This window comes from Rattus rattus, chromosome 3 (assembly GCF_011064425.1).
Source record: "Rattus rattus isolate New Zealand chromosome 3, Rrattus_CSIRO_v1, whole genome shotgun sequence".
NCBI classification, from domain to species: domain Eukaryota; kingdom Metazoa; phylum Chordata; class Mammalia; order Rodentia; family Muridae; genus Rattus; species Rattus rattus.
In genome coordinates this window covers 19,292,261-19,313,363 of record NC_046156.1, presented here as the reverse complement: position 1 = coordinate 19,313,363, position 21,103 = coordinate 19,292,261, and the positions used below count along the sequence as shown (strand labels likewise).

The 21,103-nt window shown below is 41.9% G+C and overlaps 1 protein-coding gene across 2 annotated transcripts in view; it reads right to left on the bottom strand.

The window, feature by feature from the left end:
• The window catches only part of Unc5c (unc-5 netrin receptor C), a 352,164-nt gene that overhangs the window by 7,502 nt on the left and 323,559 nt on the right, over positions 1-21,103 (bottom strand). For both annotated transcript variants that reach the window (XM_032897248.1, XM_032897249.1), the window contains 2 exons: positions 10,449-10,598; positions 9,203-9,367 (listed from right to left, as the gene is read on the bottom strand). In XM_032897248.1, the coding sequence (XP_032753139.1) occupies positions 9,203-9,367; positions 10,449-10,598 (315 nt within the window). The remainder of the gene's footprint in view (positions 1-9,202; positions 9,368-10,448; positions 10,599-21,103) is intronic.

The following is a 21,103-nucleotide window of genomic DNA, read 5'->3' as shown; positions in this document are numbered from 1 at the left end:
TGTAGGAGGGACATCACTTTATTTGTAGAAGACAAATGTAATCCCTGTTGACCCAATCAGTATAATGCTTTGCTCTCAGTGGGATATTCTCTGTATCCAACTTGAGATGGATACAGAGAATAAGTTCTGTTCTCTTCAGGAAGAACAGTTTCTTCCTGACCTGGAAGTAGTAGGTTAGTATAAGCAGGACATTGGGAGGTAGTTTTGTATAGCCCTGTGTTCAGGGGTCATAGGTCAGGACTGGTGGGAGAGAAAGCTCTGGTGAAATTCCACAATGGCTTTCCTAACGAGACACTCCAAGACGGCAGTTCTCAACCTGTGGGTCATGATCACTGGAAAACATATACTTCTAGTGGCCTTAGGGACTGAGATACTTCTCAGTATCAAAATTACAGATATGAAGTGGCAACATAAATAAATTTATGATTGGGAATTCCGAAGACCATCAGAAACGTGTTTTCCGATGACGGTTTAGATGTTGGAAATGCTCAAAAGGAAGTTTTTTCTGAAGGAATAAGTAGATCTGAGATAAATAAGTTCTTCTAGAAGCCACTAACCCTAAAGGCCTCCCCTCTGTGAACGCACAGGAAACTCCATCTAGCCCTGTGAAGGTGGCTCCCTTCCTCTCTTGCTTCATAAAATGGGACTAGGCTAAGAGATATCAAATTAAGACAAACTCTTAAAAAAAATAAAGAAAATAGTAAACACAGAATATTGCCTTAGGGCAAGCCACTAATGGTATCCTCTAATTGCTGAACCTCCTTGCTTATTTTTTTTTAAATCCAATTTTAGTAGAGAAAACTATAAATTGGCTCTTAAAATAGTTTCAGCTCATAAAGCAGCACAAATGCAAAATCTAAATTTCATCTGCAAGAGAAACTCTAATCATTTTCTGATCACTTCTGCTGGTCTGAAAGCAAGAGGAAATGTTGCTTGGGAACCATTAAAGCAATAAGAAGAAATCTTCTTGATCTGCTTTCAATGTCACCTCCTTTGTAAGGCAGGGAACTCCTTGGTGTGCACAAGTAGTTGCTGGGGGAGACACTAGCCACAGACTGGGGTTATCCTGAAGTCTGATATTCTTCTAAGCCCTCAGCTTTGGGGGTGGGGGACTGGTCAGTGCCAATACTGTTAGGGCCCTCATGTCCTGCCCTGAATCTGAGGCCTCTGCAGATTTGGGATTATGCGAGCTTTGAGGAGCAGGTGGAGTCTCTCAGCTGGCTGACACCCAAGTGTGACACACAGGGTGGTCTGCTTTTTGGGGATCAGTTGGCCAATGCTGATTTTCAACTTCTATCATCATTCTGGATAAGACCCATTGAAGAATTGGGGGACATGCTGGAGAAAATTGTTTTTCTGTTTTTGTTTGTTGTTTTTAAATTATAGAATCTACACAATAGTCCTGGCTTTGAGCAAAGTATCAGGGCACAGAATCCATAGCTTGGCAAAGAGACGGTGCTGGCTCCTGTATATTAGCTCTGGCTTCCTGGCTAGACTGTGGGCTGGCAGCTCGCAAGCATCCGCAGGATCAGAGAGCTCTAATGAGACCGAAAACCTGCAGCTCTTTCCCCTCAGGCACAGAGCTCTGCCCTAAAGCATGAGTTCATAACCTCCAGGGTCACAGGGCTTCAAAAAGGCCAGCAGAGCCATTGAGGGGCACATATCAATGCTGATTGGTGGATTCTTGTTGGAGGACTCAAGAGGTGCAATGATTCGGTTGGGCACCAATATGCATGACTGCACTGTTGTGGGGAAGCAGAGAAGTTCACGCTATCACTATAGTTTAGTGACTTTGCCCCGGTTCAAGTCCTCATACTCCTTTACGGGAAATGACAATTGTGACTACTCCTTAGGCCCAGAAGGAAAACCTACCATCCCCTTAAGTACATCCTCCACCTTGATTGTCCTTGGATGGGAGTGGAGGTTAAAGTCTGCACAGGAAGGAATTGGCTTATGAAGCATGGATTCTTCTCCCCAAAGAGTTTTATCATGGTTGGCCATGGTATCTTACTGCTGCTTGCCTGTCCTCTGCCCTGCACTCCTGCAAGCCTGTCTTCCCACGTGGTTCTCCATGTGCACCATGTTTCCCTGACCTTCTCTCCTAATTATTCATTCATTCATCCATCCATCCATCCATCCATCCATCCATCCATCCATCCTTCATTCATTCATTCACTCAAGAAAGTGTTTAATGTCCTTTCTCCATGACATTTCAACCTTAAAATTTTGTACGTGCGTATGTGTGTGTGTGTGTGTGTGTGTGTGTGTGTGTGTGTGTGTGTGTGTGTGTGTGTATCTGTGCTATTACTTAGAAGCCAGGGGACAACTGTGAGTATCATTCCTCAGGTACTGTAGCTCGTTTTTGAGTCTACACCTCATCTAGAAGGCTAGGCTGTCTCCTCCTTTCCTCAGAGCTGGAAATATTAATGCATGTTGTACCATGTCTCAGGTATTTAACTGTATGTGGTTAATGTTCTGACTTCATGGAAGTAAAAAGGGTCAAGTGACTGAATCTCGTTGCTCTTTTCTATAACCCCCATCTTTTTCAATCTCCAGTCCTTAGTATTTCACTTCCATGTCAGTGTCTTATTGTTGTTCTTTGTCTTAGAGAGAGAGAGAGAGAGAGAGAGAGAGAGAGAGAGAGAGAGAGAGAGAGAGAGGGGTTGGTTGTGCAGTTTGGCTTATTTTACCTAATGTAATGGCCTCCATCCAGTTCTAGCTATGCGCTATGCTATGGCAAATTACAGGATTCCATTATTCTTTATGGCTGAGTAATGCTCCACTGTTATACACAGCATGTTTATTTTGTTGAGGGTGGCTAGGCTGAATCTATGACTTAACCATTGTGAGTTTTGCTTCAATAAACAAGAGTACATAGGCCTGTTTGATTAGCTAGTTCAATTTCCTCTGGTTATATACTTAGAAGTGGGATAGCTGGATCATACAGGGAACTATTTTTAGTATTTTCCGGCACCTTTAAAATGACTGTACTAATTATATTCCCATCAACAATATGAGTCCCTTTTGGCCACATGCTCATTAGCCTTTATTGTTTGTCACTTTGATCATAGCCCTACTAACTGGGGTAAATGACATCACAGAGTGGCTTTAATTTGTATTCCCCTATGGCTAACTGAGCACTTTCCCCCCATGTATGTTGGCCATCCGTGTTCTTTTGAGAAGGGCCTTTGTCATAATTTGTTCATTTTAAAAGTTAATTTTTTTAGTTCTTTCTATTTTCTGGCTAAGAACCAGTCACCCTTGAAGCTGGCATGTGTTTTCTCCCATCCTGTAGCTCTCTCTCCGTGTGCGGATCATTTCCTTTGCTGTACAAAAGCTTTGTAATTTGAGTGATCCTAGCTTTCAAGTGTTTCCTCTATTTCCCGAGGTTTGGTTTTCCAATCCAGAAAAATCATCACCTTTAACAAGGTTTTGAGTTGTTTCCATTGTGTTTTTTCCCCCCCAGTAGTTTCCAAGTTTCAGGTTAGGCTTTGTGTGTAGGGTGAGGAGGAGTATGTCTCCGTCTTCTACATGTGTTGATTTTCCCCAACATCACTTGTTTAGGGGCCATTCTCAGTCCAGTGTGCAGCATTGGTAGCTCCATTGAAAACATCTAGATGTACGTGCATACACTTACTCCTGGGATGCAGCATGACTGACGTCCATGGCTCCACAGTAAGTGTTAGGATCAGGTATTGTGATGACCCCTACTTTGCTGATTTCACCCAGGATTGTTTTATGTATTTATTTTTTAAGAAATATACTTTAAGCCTTATGCATTTGAACCTGAAGTTGACTCTGAGTAATATAGAAATTTTAAGGCATTGATTTTTATAATTCACGGACATGGGAGTTTTTTCCATCTTGTATGTGTGTGTGTGTACTATCCAATATTTTTCATGAGTGGTTTGTGCTTTTTCACTGCAAAATTTTTCTCCTTCCATTAAGTTTATCCAAAGGTATATTTTTCTCTGCCTACTATAAACAGCATTGTAGTCATGATTTCTCTCCACAATTCATCTTTGATGTGTAAATAAACTAGTGAATTCTATGAGTTGATTTTGTATCTGACTGAATTATCAATTATACTCTTTGGAGTCTATTTTTCTGTGGATAGAAACATACCATGAGCATAAAGAGAGACTTTAATTTTTCCTTTCCAATTTGTTAGTCTTCTCTTTATTTCTCTTGTTGAATTGCTCTGTTTATTTGTATTATTCTTAGTAAGAGATATGAAAGCAGATACTTACATATGTGTCCTTGACTTAAAAGAAAATACCTTCACCTTTCCCCTACTCAGTATGATAAAGTTGTGGGCTTACCGTACATTATATTGTATGTTCATGTATGCTTGTTCAATATACAATCTGTTTGAAGCTTTTAACATCTAGAGTTGTTGAATTGTGTTATGGCTTTCCTATATCCGGGATGCTCATATTTTTTAAATCTTTCATTCTGTACATATGATACATGATGTTTGGCTTGCATGCATTAAATAAGTAAACCACCCTTTCATCTCTGGGATGAAGCCTCATCATCAGAATTTTGTGTCTCTTTTGTCATAGGTATTGGTCTTTAGCTGTCGCATTTAGCTGTCTAATTTTCCTAAAAGGCAATGTTGGTATCAGCTTCGAAACTGCCCTCTCATGAAAACTGTGGAATAGTGTGAAAAGAATTGGACGTAGTTCTTCTTTAAAAGTTTAGCCCCTACTTTTGATTAATCAGTGAGGGATATGCATAGCCCCCACCTAGGGCTATGTGGGTCTCTACGGGCGATGGTGGAAGCTGAGCTCCAGTTCTGACTTAGAGTAGGGAACCCCTACAATTCTGCTTCCCTCACTCCTCAGTCTGGCCCCAACCCTTCTCAGGCCACCATCTTGGTGTTACTTGCCCTGATTGAGTGCTGGGACGTTCGTTCTCCTGCTTCTTATTCCTACTACCACTACTAGAAGCATCCCTCTGACAAGCCTTTCCTTTAACATGTTATACACATGCCTTAAAATTTGACCAAAAGGACATGTGCTACAACACCCCTCTTCATATATCCCAAGACACCCTACCTGGAGGCCAGCCAGGACATGGCCGTAGCTCTTCCCATATCCCTAAGGCAAATTCCTTTGCCTTCTTCATTTCTTGTCAGAGCATTTTATTTGTTGTTTTATCAACAGATTCCCCTGTACTACTTACACGGTACCCTATACACTGAAGTTACTCAATTACTGTTTGCCTAAATGGGAACAGGTATGTTTTGCTATGGTAGGAAGACAGTGAAACCCATTCCTGCTAAATTCCACCTGCAGAGTTGAGTGTTCTGTTTCCTTCTAACTAATTGCAAATGAGGGCTTGATTCTTCTCATTGGTAAACCCCGAGGGTAAAGAAGGGCTAGTTTAAAATAGATATGGATCTCAGGAAAGCCTCACACACTCAGCTCATCTCCTTCTTGTTCAGCAGGGAGCCAGCACCATTTTATGTGGGCATTGCCCTAACTCCTAACTTGTTTACTCTGCCTATGTCTATGAAACAAGTTTTGTACTACACTTACTGGATGGCTGATAGCATACTCTATAATACATTGCAAGTAATCAGAGGAAATACACATGTACATTTACGTTTAAATTTCATGTAGTAATTTTCATTTGTTATTGGTTTTTTTTTTACTTCCAGGTAAAAGTAGAGATTAGTCTCAGAGAATGTTTATTACAATAATCTTTTATGATAGCGGAACCATCTGCTTTTGATGTTATAATTTTCTTAGTTAACCATATGATTTTTCAGCATTAACCAAACATCTGTTCTGGGTGATCAACCCACAACTTTAGTTGAGTGGTAGTTTTCTTTATATAGTTTATAGAAGCCATAAATCCTCCTTTACATCTTAAGATTGATTCTTCCTTCCTTCTTTCCTTCTTTCCTTCTTTCCTTCCTTCCTTCCTTCCTTCCTTCCTTCCTTCCCTCCCTCCTCCTCCTCCTCCTCTTCTTCCTCCTTCTCCTCCTCTTCTTCTTCTCTCTCTCTCTCTCTCTCTCTCTCTCTCTCTCTCTCTCTGTGTCTCTCTCCCTCTCTCTGTCTCTGTCTCTCCTCTCTCTCTCTTTACTTTCTAGATTATTGAGACAGGTTTCTCTGTGTAGCCTTGGCTATCCCAGAACTCAGTGTCTAGACCAGACTGACCTTGAAGTCAGATAGTTGGGATCTGCAATGTGAGCACTGGAGCTATACCCAGGTCTCGTGCAAAAGTAGCAAGGGCTCCAAGCCATCTGTACAGTCTGAGCTTTATCTGGTGTTTTGAGAACAGGGCATCTGATGCTTAAGTTGGCAATGGATTCCCCTGATCAGAGAGGCAGAAGCTTGCTGAAGCCAGTTATTCCAGTGAAGAATAGTGGATGTGATCACGTGCCAGGGAGCGAGTTCTGCTTATGACACTTCTTAAATGTTCAGGCCCTGAATATTCTCAGTAGCCCTACCTAATAATGGTATGCCAGGTGAGAGGATTTATTATGATTGTTGACTGCTAAGACGACACCAAAGCCTAAAACACTTCAAGTTTTCCTTCCTTCTCTGTACCATATTTTTACTTTGGACAACTATTTTACCCCACCCCTGACTAAAGAAACACAAAATGGAATATCCTTCATCATTTTCATCTTGACATCCATTCACAGCAAGATTTTAGTCTTCAAGGTATTTTCCTTCTGAAACATGTTCTCTTCAGTGAGAGGCTTTTTAAGACATCTGGGAAAGGGGATATAGAAGAACAGGTGATGACTCTTGAAAAAGCCATGCTGTATGCATGTCCTGTCCAGACTGGTCCCTGTGGTGGGCAAAGGCCTCCACCCTGGGCTCTAGAGGCCCTGAGTTGTATGATTTTATAAATGACCTCTGGCGAGTGACCTTCATCAGTAGGTCACTAGTGGGAAAAGGAAAAGACAACGTATTCTAAATAAGACATAATTCTCTGGGGATAGGATATTGGAATTAGACCCCCTTAGATGCTGTCATCTTGCCTTGTGATCGGAAGAGCAGGGCTCAGAAGAAAGTAACCACAGATGAAGCCTTTTCTCTATTTATACCAACGTCTGAATCATAATGCGCTACTTCTCAGTGTTTGATGAAGACTTGGGCCACTGGGCTCCTCAGAGCCCATTGCTCTTCTGCCGAGAGCCTCATACTGCTCCAGCACCACCATCCGTGCTAGAAACCTCCCTCCCTGTTCCCAAACCCAACCTGCATTCAAATGATAACCACAGTAATGGAACGCAGGGACACAGAAGTACAAGCGATAGCGTGCTCCTGAATCCCCAACGGTTTTTTCCCAGTCTGGTCATTTCTTCCATTCCGAGTTTCATGCGCTCGTCTGTCACACGCGGGCAAATGCCTGCTGCGTGACTACAGGGTTGGCCTCTGAGCTGACTGCCAAGTTGCAAAAGCAATAATCTTTTCTCTGTGTTGGCACCAGAAAGGAGTCCTTAAGTTGTGATCACACTTTGCAAAACTGCCCTTTCTGTGTGAGGAGCTAGCAGCCCTCCCTGGTGGGGGAGAGCTTAGAGCTGCTCTCGTTTCTTTGTGGCTGCATCTGATCCACCTTTTCAGGGAGCAGCAAATGTTCATGCTGAACAGAAAGCATGCATCAAAGGGCCAGACTCCTTGCCCCCCTCCAAAATTCCACAGCCTTTGTTGTCCCAGGAGCTGGGTGGTTATTGAACTTTGCAGACCTGCTGGGCCAGGAAAGTGAAAGCACCCTCCGAAGCCAGCAGGGGTGGTGCTGTGTGCCTGGGAGATAGGGCTGTGCATCCAAAGGCCTGGCGGTTGCCATGGCACCCTGACACAGAGATCATTCCTTATGAATGTCACCGAGGTCTGTGACTAAAGTTGTTTATGAGTCAGAAGTCTCATGAAACTACAGGAGGAGAGGATGACCGCGCCTCACAGGCTGTGGGAAAGAAGATTGGAGCTTCAATGAGCTCACACGCTCCCCCCCACCCCACCCACCTCTGCCTCCTTTGCTAAGGGAGATCATCTTTAAATAGGGCATGTGGCACAAGACAGGCCAGACAGACTGACATTGCAGTCATCTCCAAGCAGAAGACAAAAAAAAAAAAGTGTTTTAAATCATACTCTGCTGGCTGTAGTAGTGTTCATAGGCTTTGTAGCTCGCACAGCAGCATGGAGCTGGGTTCCAAGGGGCCTCAAGGGGCAGCGTTCGGAGCAAATGGCTTATTCATCCTCCTTTGTTCTTCCAACATGAAGGCTTACCGCTTTTCAAACCATAGTCTTTGCATCCGAAGAGGACAGAGAAGGTCATGGGTACCTCCTATTTCCTTACAGCGAGGTTTGAAATAACAGCAACTATTGTTACTGCTGGAATATGAATGTTTAAAAATGACCAGCTGTGTGTGTGAGAAAATCATAGCGGACAAAGAAAAACTGACCACTATGGAGAGTATGGACTTTTCTTCTATTCCTGGAGTATGTCCCACTCTGGGGTGAAGGACACCTTCTCTGATATTTGGAGGTTAGAGAAAGAAAGGAAGCCTAAAAGTTTCTCCTTTCAATATGGGAGCAAAGTGGGGTAACAGGTGCCCTTCCTTTTCTTCATTCTACTCAGTAGCACATGATTATTATAAAATGACAGAAGTCCCTGTGAGAGAGAAGCAAACAGATGAAGGATGCTGGTGGCAAGTGCTGTGTGCATACTACTAAGATCTTGCACTTAGAGTTCAGATCTTTTTTTTTTTTTTTTTTTTTTTTTTTCTTTTTTCGAGCTGGGGACCCGAACCCAGGGCCTTGCGCTTCCTAGGTAAGCGCTCTACCACTGAGCTAAATCCCCAGCCTAGAGTTCAGATCTTAATTGTGTTTCTCTCACAGTGTGTGAAAATGTGGTCTCACTATGTGGCCATGGCTGGCCCACAACTCACAACTTAAGCTAAGCTAGCCTTGGATTTATTTGAAGCAATTCTCAGTAGTGTTGGGGATTACCAGGATTTACTGTCATGTCTTTTTCTCAGATCTCTTTTTATACGTTACAGTATGAATCTTAAATGGATGGCATACGAAAACTTAGTTTTGCAAAACAATTCCTCTCCCCATTGCATTAAGCACCTAAGAACAGCTTGGGAAGTCTTCTGTGTTACTTACACAGGAAAAGATTTGCCCACCCCTAACCATTCTTTCCCAAGGTCCTCTCCAGGATCATAAGAGTGTCTTACCTCTGACACAGTACAGTTGAGCTGGAAGATCTGCCCTTCTCCTTCAACCTGCCGCACACAGAGTTTGCAAACCAGCTCTACTGTGTTTAGGCTGAGTCTTTCCAGAGTGAAGGTACAGTGGAGGTTTCTTTGAGAGCCACTCCAGATGTGGTAAAATGGAATTTCCTGGAAGACATGGGGTGGTAACCATGAACAAGAGCTGCTGAGTGTATCCATTAAATACTGAAGCCTTTCAGTTTTCCACCTCATCAAACTTCATGATTACTCTCTGTGCAAATATGGTCTCACCTCCCTTCACACAAAAAAACAGAGATTCAGAGAGGTTAAGTAACAGCTACTAGAGAACAGTGAGGAAGTTGATTGGTTGTGACTGGAACCCATGGAATCAACTCTAGAAACCACACTGAACCAGTGTATCTGCCTCTCATTTAGAAAAGCAGCCATCGTTGATGAGATGATTAGAAAGCTTAGAAAGACCTTAAAGGAAATCTTGCACAGTCTATCATTTCTCCTTAAAAGGATCCCTGGTGTGATGTATTAGAGAAGAGCAAAGCTAGCACAGGATGTTGTGATGACCCACATTTTTTCATGCCTTTACCCTGCCTTTGCCCAGGGCAGGGGCAGCTATAGTTCACTCCAGTTGGAAATCAGTACTCACAGAACAGCCCTTAGTCAGAGAGGCATGAAGCCCATACAAGATACTCACTAGTCACTGTTGAAATTACTGTACAGAACCGATCCTATATGCTTGTGGTAATTAAGCCAAGGAAAAGACCCATGAATGAATACGGTGTTTAGGTTGAGGTTCTGGTGCCAAATCCAGGACCAGTGAGTAACAGTGCCTTTCACTGACATACCATGACAGCCACCAAACCATGGTCCCTGCAAAGTCCAGGGATTATGTGAGGTAGCAAGATGGAAAACAATGTATGTCAGACCAAGTAGCAGTGTCCCATCTCCTCCCTTGGATGCCCTTGAGGCTGTTCCTATTAATGCACTGAATGTTGAAAACTAACTTACTAAAACAACAGTACAGTTATTATAAGAAGAATACTTTAAAAACCACTCCTTTAAGTAGGTTGATTGGGCATTTTTCCAAACCCTGGGCCCATACCGTTTTGGAGAAATAAGTGTTAGCACAGGAGTCATTGGGAATGTCTCCAAGAAAGGAGACATCTATGACCACAACATCCCAATCATCTGTCTTATATCCCTCTCCGTAGTTAGTGTCTCTTGGTAGCCTCACCTGATACTTAGCCAACAATTTGCTCTTCCAGAGGGAATGGGCGATGTCATGAATTGAGAGGCGCAGGTTGTGGATGCTGCCTTTAAAATGAAGAGCCTTGGGTTCTTCTAGGAGCTGTCCTCCCATTTGCCTTTCCAGTTGTAGAACTTCCTACAATGACACATTCCAAAGCAAGGTATATTATTGATAGAACTGCCTAATTTCCATCAGACTTCTCATCAAATAGACACGTTTCTTTTCCATGTCTGTTGGATAGAGCACTGTACTTGCCCAATGTTGTGAAAACAAGCACCTGCAGGTCTGAGGCCTTTACTATGAAATCCTGACCATCTTGTGCAGTCTTAAGATGCACTGGTGAGTAGCCTGTGGAATTTGCATCACACTACATGTGAGAAAACTGAGCAATTTGTTTTTTGCAGTTTGCAAGAACAAGAGACTGATATTGAGAATGGACAGAGATATGAATACAAGAAAAAATATTGATAAAAGTAAACCGATAAGAAAGTAGATTTTTAATGAAATTTGAAAGGGACTGATAATTAAAAGATGACTTCTTTGTTACATTTGTAAAAGCCAACCAAACCACCACCACCAAAACTATGGGTTATTTTAGACATTCAGTTTAGTCTCTCATGGCTTATTTATGTACAGGAATGTATAAATACCTAAGTCATAGTTACTCAAACTTCATGTATGTGTGCATATGCACAAAGGAAAACCTTGAGCGACATTCATTTGAGGTCCACCTTTGTTCAGAGATAGGGTTTCTCATTAGCTTGGATGTCTTCAAATAGGCTAGGCAAGCGACCTCAAAGGTTGACTCTTGTCTCCCTGGTATTGGAAATACAAGCATGTGCTATCATACCCAACATTTTTTTTTTTTGTAATATAGGTTCTTGGATTTCATGGCTAGAACTTTATCAACTGAGCCTCAATTTATATCTATATATCTATATATCTATCTTTGCATACAGATAATGCATATAGATTGTAATCAAACAGCTACCCAGATTAGATTTTGAAAAGGCTTCCCCCTTTCTCAAAAATTCTAGGTGAAGAAACCCCACTCCATCCTTCATTTATAGTATAAAGATGTTACAGGAAGACAGAGTCTATATTCACTTCCATTCTTCGAGCTGCTTAATGGGACTTAATGAAGCATTTCCAACTACAGCTGAGATTATCCAAACAGCAGCTTACTGTAAGTTATCAATATCAAAGCATGAAATGAACCTCTTTTGAACTTCTCTCATGCTACCAAAGTTTTAACGATTAAACTATTGTATAATTCATGACCTTTTGAAAGTGGGGATTCAGGAAAATAACCATAATTGCAAACAGCATAAAGCAAAATATGGTTGTCTTTGGTGGTGATATTTCAGCAAACAAGGGGAAACCCAAGAATACAGGCATCCATTCAGAATGCTATCTGCATGCACTCAAGAAAAACCAAGGTATGACATACAGAGGGACCCCATGGGACATGTTGAATCCATACTGCAAGATATCCAGAGAAGTATGCGCTTTGCATTTGTTGAGTGAATACTCCGCCACTCTCTGGCCATCTAGTCAGTACTGAGCTCAACAACATCATGAATAAGATGAGAAGAGCTCAGTGAAACTGCTGCTACCTGGGTTCTTAGCTTCCATCCCCAACTGCTGAAAGGTCCTTTGAGGCATAAGAAATACTAGGATAATGGGGAACATAGTCTCAGATAGGGAGTCCTCTAATTAGTGTCTAATGGAAACCGTGAGGCAAGATCCTTCTGGCACAGATGACTGTGTGGTCCAGATGTCTGATGGTATTGACCTGCTCTCCTCTGTGGTTGCTGATGAGTAGCTATTACTTGTGACAGGAGCTGAGCAGCCAACTAGCCACCTTGACACAGATGCTGTGTCACTATGCCCTAGGTCTGCTATGCTTACCTCAGCAGACTCCCAGGGTCCCCAGTAGGACCTACAGCTCTAGCCAGGCACTATCACACATAGACACCCTCCCTGACACTGCACACCCCATTCACTGACAAGAATCTTCTGTCAGACTGTGGAACAGGGCAGAGATGTGAGGGTTAATTGCAGTTGCTTCTGATTCAGCAGGAACACATAATGAGCTTATGTTGATCATGTTCAGTGTCTAGTTAGCATAATAGAGAAAGCCGATGTTCCCAGTGAACCTGGCACCTGACAGATTCTAAAGCTAAAATGATGTTTGTTTATAAGCCATTAGAAGAAAAGAAACATAATTAGAAATCTTTGCGATTACAGTCATGCCAATCAATCAGTTCTAGCTTCTTTCCAGAATGCCCTAATTACCTCATCAAGACATCTAAAGAGCAATCGATAGTAATTATCTGATTACTATAGATCTTCATTACATCCAAATTATCTCCCTGGGATGTCTGAAAGAAGATGCATTGTATTCTGGGAGGTAATTGTACCCAACAATGTAGAATGTACACCCCATCCCGACAGTCAACATTGAATGCCAGGAGACAGCATCTTATCATTATCAGTTTACTTGGCAGGATGGGCAACCTAACAAAATCTTAGCTGCCTATTGGCCATGACCTTGATGTCAAGAAATTTTGAAAGCAAAGTCTGGGTTGGAATCAGTCCAAGAATAAGGCTCAGTATTTAATTTCTCAGAAGTCATGCTAGGGAGTTTTCTCTCGTGAAGATTGAGCCTATAGTGGCTTGGGGAGCCCCTTTCAAAGAGAGAGAAAAACAAACAACAAAGTACCATTTAGTAGCAGTGGGGACAGAGAATATTCTCATTCATATTCATTCTCTCTCTCTCTCTCTCTCTCTCTCTCTTTCTCTCACTCTCTCTCTCTCTCCTCTTTATTTCTTCATCAACCATGAGACCCATAATAGGCTGCTGTGCAGAGCTGGAACATGACCTCTTGAACATTTCTAGCAATAGGATGTATCATCTACCAATACATGCCTGATTATGAATTTTATTTTAATTTATTAAAATTAAATTTATCTCAAATTAATTATCTCAAATTAAAAACTCATATTAGCACACTAATACGTCACTGTTATGTTATAAAGTCAAAGGTATAAGCTGAGATTAATAAACGTGAAGTACTAATGTTGTCTTTTGTTGGGCAATGGGGCCCTGGGCTTTAGGCTGTATGAACTTTTTCTCTGTCTTAAAGGTGGATGGTATAAACAGCTGTTCTTATGACAATATCAGTGTAAGGAATTAACTCAGGATTATTACTCAAATTTAAAACAGTTTTTTCCCTGAAAAATAGTGACTAGTGTTACTACAATTAGAATATTCAAGTTGACAAAAAAGACCACAAATTACAGGAGACAAGAACCAAAGCACTGGCTGGATGTGGTGGCATACACCTTTAAACAGCACTCTTGGGGGGCAGAGCCAAATGGATCTTTTTGAGTTCAAGGCCAGCCTGATCTACCTAGTGAGTTCCAGGACACTAGAGTGACATATGCAGTCCCTGTCTCAAAAAAATAAATAAAATAAAAAACACAAAACAACAACAACCAACCAAAGCACTAAAGATACTCAAGCACAAATAAAATATTTCAATGAGTAAGTAGAACTCCTTGGTAAAAAAATCATGTAAATGCACCTGTGAGTCAAAATGACTAGTCATGCTCAGCGGATCCCACCTGTAACTTTTGTGTCAGAAGAGGGATCAATACACAGGACGTGCTAGTTGTGATGGCCAGCATATGCCTGGCCCAGGGAGTGGCACTATTAGAACGTATGGCCTTGTTAGAGGAAGTGTGTCACTGTGAGGGTGGGCTTGAAGATCCTCTTCCTAGCTCCTGAGGATGCTCAGTCTGTTCTTGGCTCCCTTCGGATGAAGATATAAAACTCTGAGTCCCTTCTGCATCATGCCTGCCTGGATGCTGCCATGCACTGACCTTGATGATAATGGACTGAACATCTGAACCTGTAAGCATCCCAATTAAATGTTGTCCTTTATAAAACTTACATTGGTCATGGTGTCTGTTCACAGCAGTAAGACCCTAACTAAGACACTAGTCAAGCTTAGTTCCCATATTTCTAGTGTTCAGTGTTCTAATCTGAGATGTGCTATGGCTATTTCAACTGAAAAATACATGGTGACTTGTACATAACAAACTTGTTTTTCTCGAGTTTTCCTCCATGAAACTTTGATTAAAACATGTGATATGGATACAATGATGAAATTAAAAATAACTGACATGCTCATCAGCGAAACGTGAGTTTACAGCTAAAAGCTTTCCTCTCCTGGCCTTCTTGAAAACAGTCACTTGGTGTCATTGAGATGTGTGCCTTATGCTAGGAAGTGTGTGGCTTGGCCCACTGCTTCTGTTCTGTATGGTACAGAGACCATGTGAACCTATAACCAGGCTGAAAGGAGATCCACTCTAAAACAATGTTTTGACAGAATGTTGTTGAGTCACAAAGGTTAGGTTATTTCATATACCTTGATGGAGAATAATAACCAAAGGTCAAAAGATTTAGGAAGATTTAACAAAATGTCATGACCTTGGAAATAAATGTCATAATAAACATTAGGATCATCTAGGTTGTTTGTGCTTAGAAATATAAAGGTCACCTTCCTTTGTTGGGGTTGTCTTTCTTATTGGCAGCCAGACTCACTTCTAATGTCCTGTGTGAAGCTATTGGATACTCCGATAAACTGTGTCTTCCTCTTGTTTTACTTTGAAAACTATCTCGAGTGTGATGTAAGAGTGATGGACCTCAGATCTCTATTCCATCTCTTCATCGGAGCACACATATCTTCCCTGGGATCTGAGAAGCTACTTGCTGAGGCATCTGCTTCCAAGAGAGGGCTGAATTGATTCTGAAATCCTGTGAAAGACTGCAGCAAAGGCAGCAACATGGAATTCCACCACAGAAACAAGCACCTTGCGCAATAACCAATTAAACCAAGGCACTGTCCATGCCAAGCCATTAGCCTAGGCCACTTAAGAGGCATCATAAATCCAAGCTCCTTTAAAGGCCTATGTGGAAAAATAAAACAGCTCTGGTCTGTGCTCCGGGCTCTCACAGGCTCTTAGATAGTAAGCTATATCCACACTGGGCCCAGCGGAGGGAGGGAAATGGAGGCATAGCTGAGAACCTATGGCTCTTACGTTCTTTCTATACCACCAGAAAGTCTCGTTTTTCAGGACTGTCCAGCCATGTGGGATTGGCCACCTCTTGCCTCCTAATGGGCCTTCCAACCATGGGCAAACTTCCCTCCAGAGGAGCCTCCCAATTAGGATTCCTGGTTAAATTTCAGTTTCTTATAGTCCACTGATCACGAAAGAGGGGGTAGGTAGGAGACAAAAGCACCTCGTTGTTTCGCTTGTCTACTTTCATACTTGGAACTGTCTCTGTACTTTAAAAAAACAAAGACTATTTCTGTGTACGTTATTTCCAACAGAAATGTGAATGGGCTCCATTTACTTCTACTAAGGAGCTGGATCATGAGTACCAGGTCCACTAGTGGTAAGGAGCTACTATAGAGAAATCACTGAGCCGCAAAGACATGAAGGTCATAGAAGCCAGCCTCCTCTAGTTTGTGCTTGCCTTAGCTTGTGGAGCTAGGACCTTCCCTTTGCTCTGTCCTTGGTGCTGACCCAGTCCAGGGCTTTGCTAGGGCACTATCTTCACAGAACCCTATTATGAATCAACAGAACCAAAAGTTGGTTCTTTGAGAAAATCAACAAGATAGATAAACCCCTAGCCAGACTAACGAGAGGACACAGAGAGTGTGTCCAAATTAACAAAATCAGAAATGAAAAGGGAGACATAACTACAGATTCAGAGGAAATTCAAAAATCATCAGATCTTACTATAAAAGCCTATATTCAACAAAACTTGAAAATCTACAGGAAATGGACAATTTCCTAGACAGATACCAGGTACCGAAGTTAAATCAGGAACAGATAAACCAGTTAAACAACCCCATAACTCCTAAGGAAATAGAAGCAGTCATTAAAGGTCTCCCAACCAAAAAGAGCCCAGGTCCAGACGGGTTTAGTGCAGAATTCTATCAGACCTTCATAGAAGACCTCATACCAATATTATCCAAACTATTCCACAAAATTGAAACAGATGGAGCACTACCGAATTCCTTCTATTAAGCCACAATTACTCTTATACCTAAACCACACAAAGACCCAACAAAGAAAGAGAACTTCAGACCAATTTCCCTTATGAACATCGACGCAAAAATACTCAACAAAATTCTGGCAAACCGAATCCAAGAGCACATCAAAACAATCATCCACCATGATCAAGTAGGTTTCATCCCAGGCATGCAGGATGGTTTAATATAATGAAAAACCATCAACGTGATCCATTATATAAACAAACTGAAAGAACAAAACCACATGATCATTTCATTAGATGCTGAGAAAGCATTTGACAAAATTCAACACCCCTTCATGATAAAAGTCCTGGAAAGAATAGGAATACAAGGCCCATACCTAAACATAGTAAAAGCCATATACAGCAAACCAGTTGCTAACATTAAACTAAATGGAGAGAAACTTGAAGCAATCCCACTAAAATCAGGGACTAGACAAGGCTGCCCACTCTCTCCTACTTATTCAATATAGTTCTTGAAGTTCTAGCCAGAGCAATCAGACAACAAAAGGAGATCAAGGGATACAGATCGGAAAAGAAGAAGTCAAAATATCACTATTTGCAGATGATATGATAGTATATTTAAGTGATGCCAAAAGTTCCACCAGAGAACTACTAAAGCTGATAAACAACTTCAGCAAAGTGGCTGGGTATAAAATTAACTCAAATAAATCAGTAGCCTTCCTCTACACAAAAGAGAAACAAGCCGAGAAAGAAATTAGGGAAACGACACCCTTCATAATAGACCCAAATAATATAAAATACCTCGGTGTGACTTTAACCAAGCAAGTAAAAAGATCTGTACAATAAGAACTTCAAGACACTGAAGAAAGAAATTGAAGAAGACCTCAGAAGGTGGAAAGATCTCCCATGCTCATGGATTGGCAGGATTAATATAGTAAAATGGCCATTTTACCAAAAAAAGCGATCTACAGATTCAATGCAATCCCCATCAAAATACCAATCCAATTCTTCAAAGAGTTAGACAGAACAATTTGCAAATTCATCTGGAATAACAAAAATCCAGGATAGCTAAAACTATCCTCAACAATAAAAGGACTTCAGGGGAATCACTATCCCTGAACTCAAGCAGTATTACAGAGCAATAGTGATAAAAACTGCATGGTATTGGTACAGAGACAGACAGATAGACCAATGGAACAGAATTGAAGACCCAGAAATGAACCCACACACCTATGGTCACTTGATTTTTGACAAAGGAGCCAAATCCATCCAATGGAAAAAAGATAGCATTTTCAGCAAATGGTGCTGGTTCAACTGGAGGTCAACATGTAGAAGAATGCAGATCGATCCATGCTTATCACCCTGTACAAAGCTTAAGTCCAAGTGGATCAAGGACCTCCACATCAAACCAGACACACTCAAACTAATAGAAGCAAAACTAGGGAAACATCTGGAACACATGGGCACTGGAAAAAATTTCCTGAACAAAACACCAATGGCTTATGCTCTAAGATCAAGAATCGACAAATGGGATCTCATAAAACTGCAAAGCTTCTGTAAGGCAAAGGACACTGTGGTTAGGACAAACGGCAACCAACAGATTGGGAAAAGATCTTTACCAATCCTACAACAGATAGAGGCCTTATATCCAAAATATACAAAGAACTCAAAAGTTAGACAGCAGGGAGACAAATAACCCTATTAAAAAATGGGGTTCAGAGCTAAACAGAGAATTCACAGCTGAGGAATACCGAATGGCTGAGAAACACCTAAAGAAATGTTCAACATCTTTAGTCATAAGGGAAATGCAAATCAAAACAACCCTGAGATTTCACCTCACTCCAGTGAGAATGGCTAAGATCAAAAACTCAGGTGACAGCAAATGCTGGCAAGGATGCGGAGAAAGAGGAACACTCCTCCATTGTTGGTGGGATTGCAGACTGGTACAACCATTCTGGAAATCAGTCTGGAGGTTCCTCAGAAAATTGGACATTAAACTGCCTGAGGATCCAGCTATCCCTCTCTTGGGCATATACCCAAAAGATGCCCCAACATATAAAAAAGACACGTGCTCCACTATGTTCATCGCAGCCTTATTTATAATAGCCAGAAGCTGGAAAGAACCCAGATGCCCTTCAACAGAGGAATGGATACAGAAAATGTGGTATATCTACACAATGGAATATTACTCAGCTATCAAAAACAACGACTTTATGAAATTTGTAGGCAAATGGTTGGAACTGGAAAATATCATCCTGAGTGAGCTAACCCAATCACAGAAAGACATACATGGTATGCACTCATTGATAAGTGGCTATTAGCCCAAATGCTTGAATTACCCTAGATGCCTAGAACAAATGAAACTCAAGACGGATGATCAAAATGTGAATGCTTCACTCCTTCTTTAAAAAGGGAACAAGAATACCCTTGGCAGGGAAGAGAGAGGCAAAGATTAAAACAGAGACTGAAGGGACACCCATTCAGAGCCTGCCCCACATGTGGCCCATACATATACAGCCACCCATTAGACAAGATGGATGAAGCAAAGAAGTGCAGAAGTGTAGATCGCCCTGAGAGACACAGCCAGAATACAGCAAATACAGAGCGAATGTCAGCAGCAAACCTCTGAACTGAGAATAGGACCCCCGTTGAAGGAATCAGAGAAAGAACTGGAAGAGCTTGAAGGGGCTCGAGACCCCATATGTACAACAATGCCAAGCCACCAGAGCTTCCAGGGACTAAGCCACTACCTAAAGACTATACATGGACTGACCCTGGACTTTGACCTCATAGGTAGCAATGAATATCCTAGTAAGAGCACCAGTGGTAGGGGAAGCCCTGGGTCCTGCTAAGACTGAACCCCAGTGAACTAGACTGTTGGGGGAGGGCGGCAATGGGGGAGGGGTGGGGGGGAACACCCCATAAGGAAGGGGAGGGGGAGGGGATGTTTGCCCGGAAACCGGAAAAGGGAATAACACTCAAATGTATATAAGAAATATTCAGTTAATAAAAAAAAAAAAAGAACAACTTAGCATGCTTCAGCGCACCAAAGCGCATTAAACCTCAGACCAGCTCTCAGCGATTGTGTTGACTGTCTGTACTGAATCTGCCTTCCGATTTAGTGAAGCCTGTCATGTTTTTATCTAGTCTTTATTCCTGTGTTGAAACATGCCCTGGTCATTTGGGAATGAGAAGTTTCTTTCTGCTACCGTGGTTATTTCCATAGCCCCCGTCACAGCAGTGTGCCTGCACTCTACTAAAGCAGAGGCCAAAAAGAGCAGCAGTCCCTCTCGCCTGTTCCCTGCCAGCAGCTCTCAGCCCTGTGCCTGCTGTCCCCGCCTCTGGCCTTCAGGCCTCTGGCTGCTGAGCGGGGCAATAGGGAATAGCTGACAGCCAGCCAGCCTCTTCCACCTGCTCAGGTCAATGTCACCTCATGCTGCTACTTTCCTTTCCTGTGTTCACACTGGGGTGCTCTGCCCTTCCCCAAGTCTGTCTGCCCGCCTTCATTCTTAATAATCATAATAAGGCTAGACGCCAGTGACCATGTGCGAACATTCCCCGTCAAAGTCCCTTCGTTTCCAGGGCTCTGCCTGCTGTTCCAGCAGCTGCCACTGCCACAGATGCTTGGGCTGAGCTGCTATTTACAGCCTGCCTGGTCAATGAAGTTTGCGATGCTCTCACAGCAATGTGCCAAGGGTCCCGTTCAACAGAGAGGCCGTGTCACTTGTCTCCCCAAGGTATTCTTCTGATGTAAGCAAGGGTGTCTCACACAATATCATGGAATGGGAACTTTCAGTTCACTCTAGTACATGTGTGTGATGTTCATGTTGAACTTCTGTTTGCCATTTAACATATTATCATTCAAATTCCATAAGCAATTACCAAAAATTGAGCATAATACAAACTTACTGTCTTGTGCTATATAGGTCATCAGACCAAACCAAACATTAATATATGCAGTTAAAGTATATGAGGGCAGCCTTCTCTTCTGGAGACTTTCAGGGAGGGGAGTTTACTTTATTTTCATTTCTTAGACTTTTCAGGCTGTTTGCCTTCCTTCTCATGGTTCCTTCTTCGGTCTTTGTATCCAACAATGAAACATCTGCCCCATCGCCTTTCCATCCTCATAATACCTACTGACCACAGGTAAGGGAAGTTCTTTACACTATAAAACACTCATTATTATTTTATGTCTGTCCTGTCAAGAAAGAACATGGTCATATTGGTGAAGTTCTTTGGATGTGGAAGATATTTATACATTTATGTATTCAGAACAGTAGCTTACAGGTATTCTCAGAGAAGTATTGTTATGATTAGCGCAACTTTTCCTTTCCTAGGCCCCCATACGAAAGTCAATTCATTAAGCAGGCCATTTGCACAATAGAGGATAGGGCTGATTCCACATCTCATGAGAAGATGACTATGAGAAGATACATTCTGAGACACCATACGGATCCCTATGACAACATCTGACCAGCTAGACTACACCAAAGAAGAAACATCCTAAAACTAGATAAATTTAACATCTTTGTTGATTTATCACATTTTAAAATACCATAATAGTCTC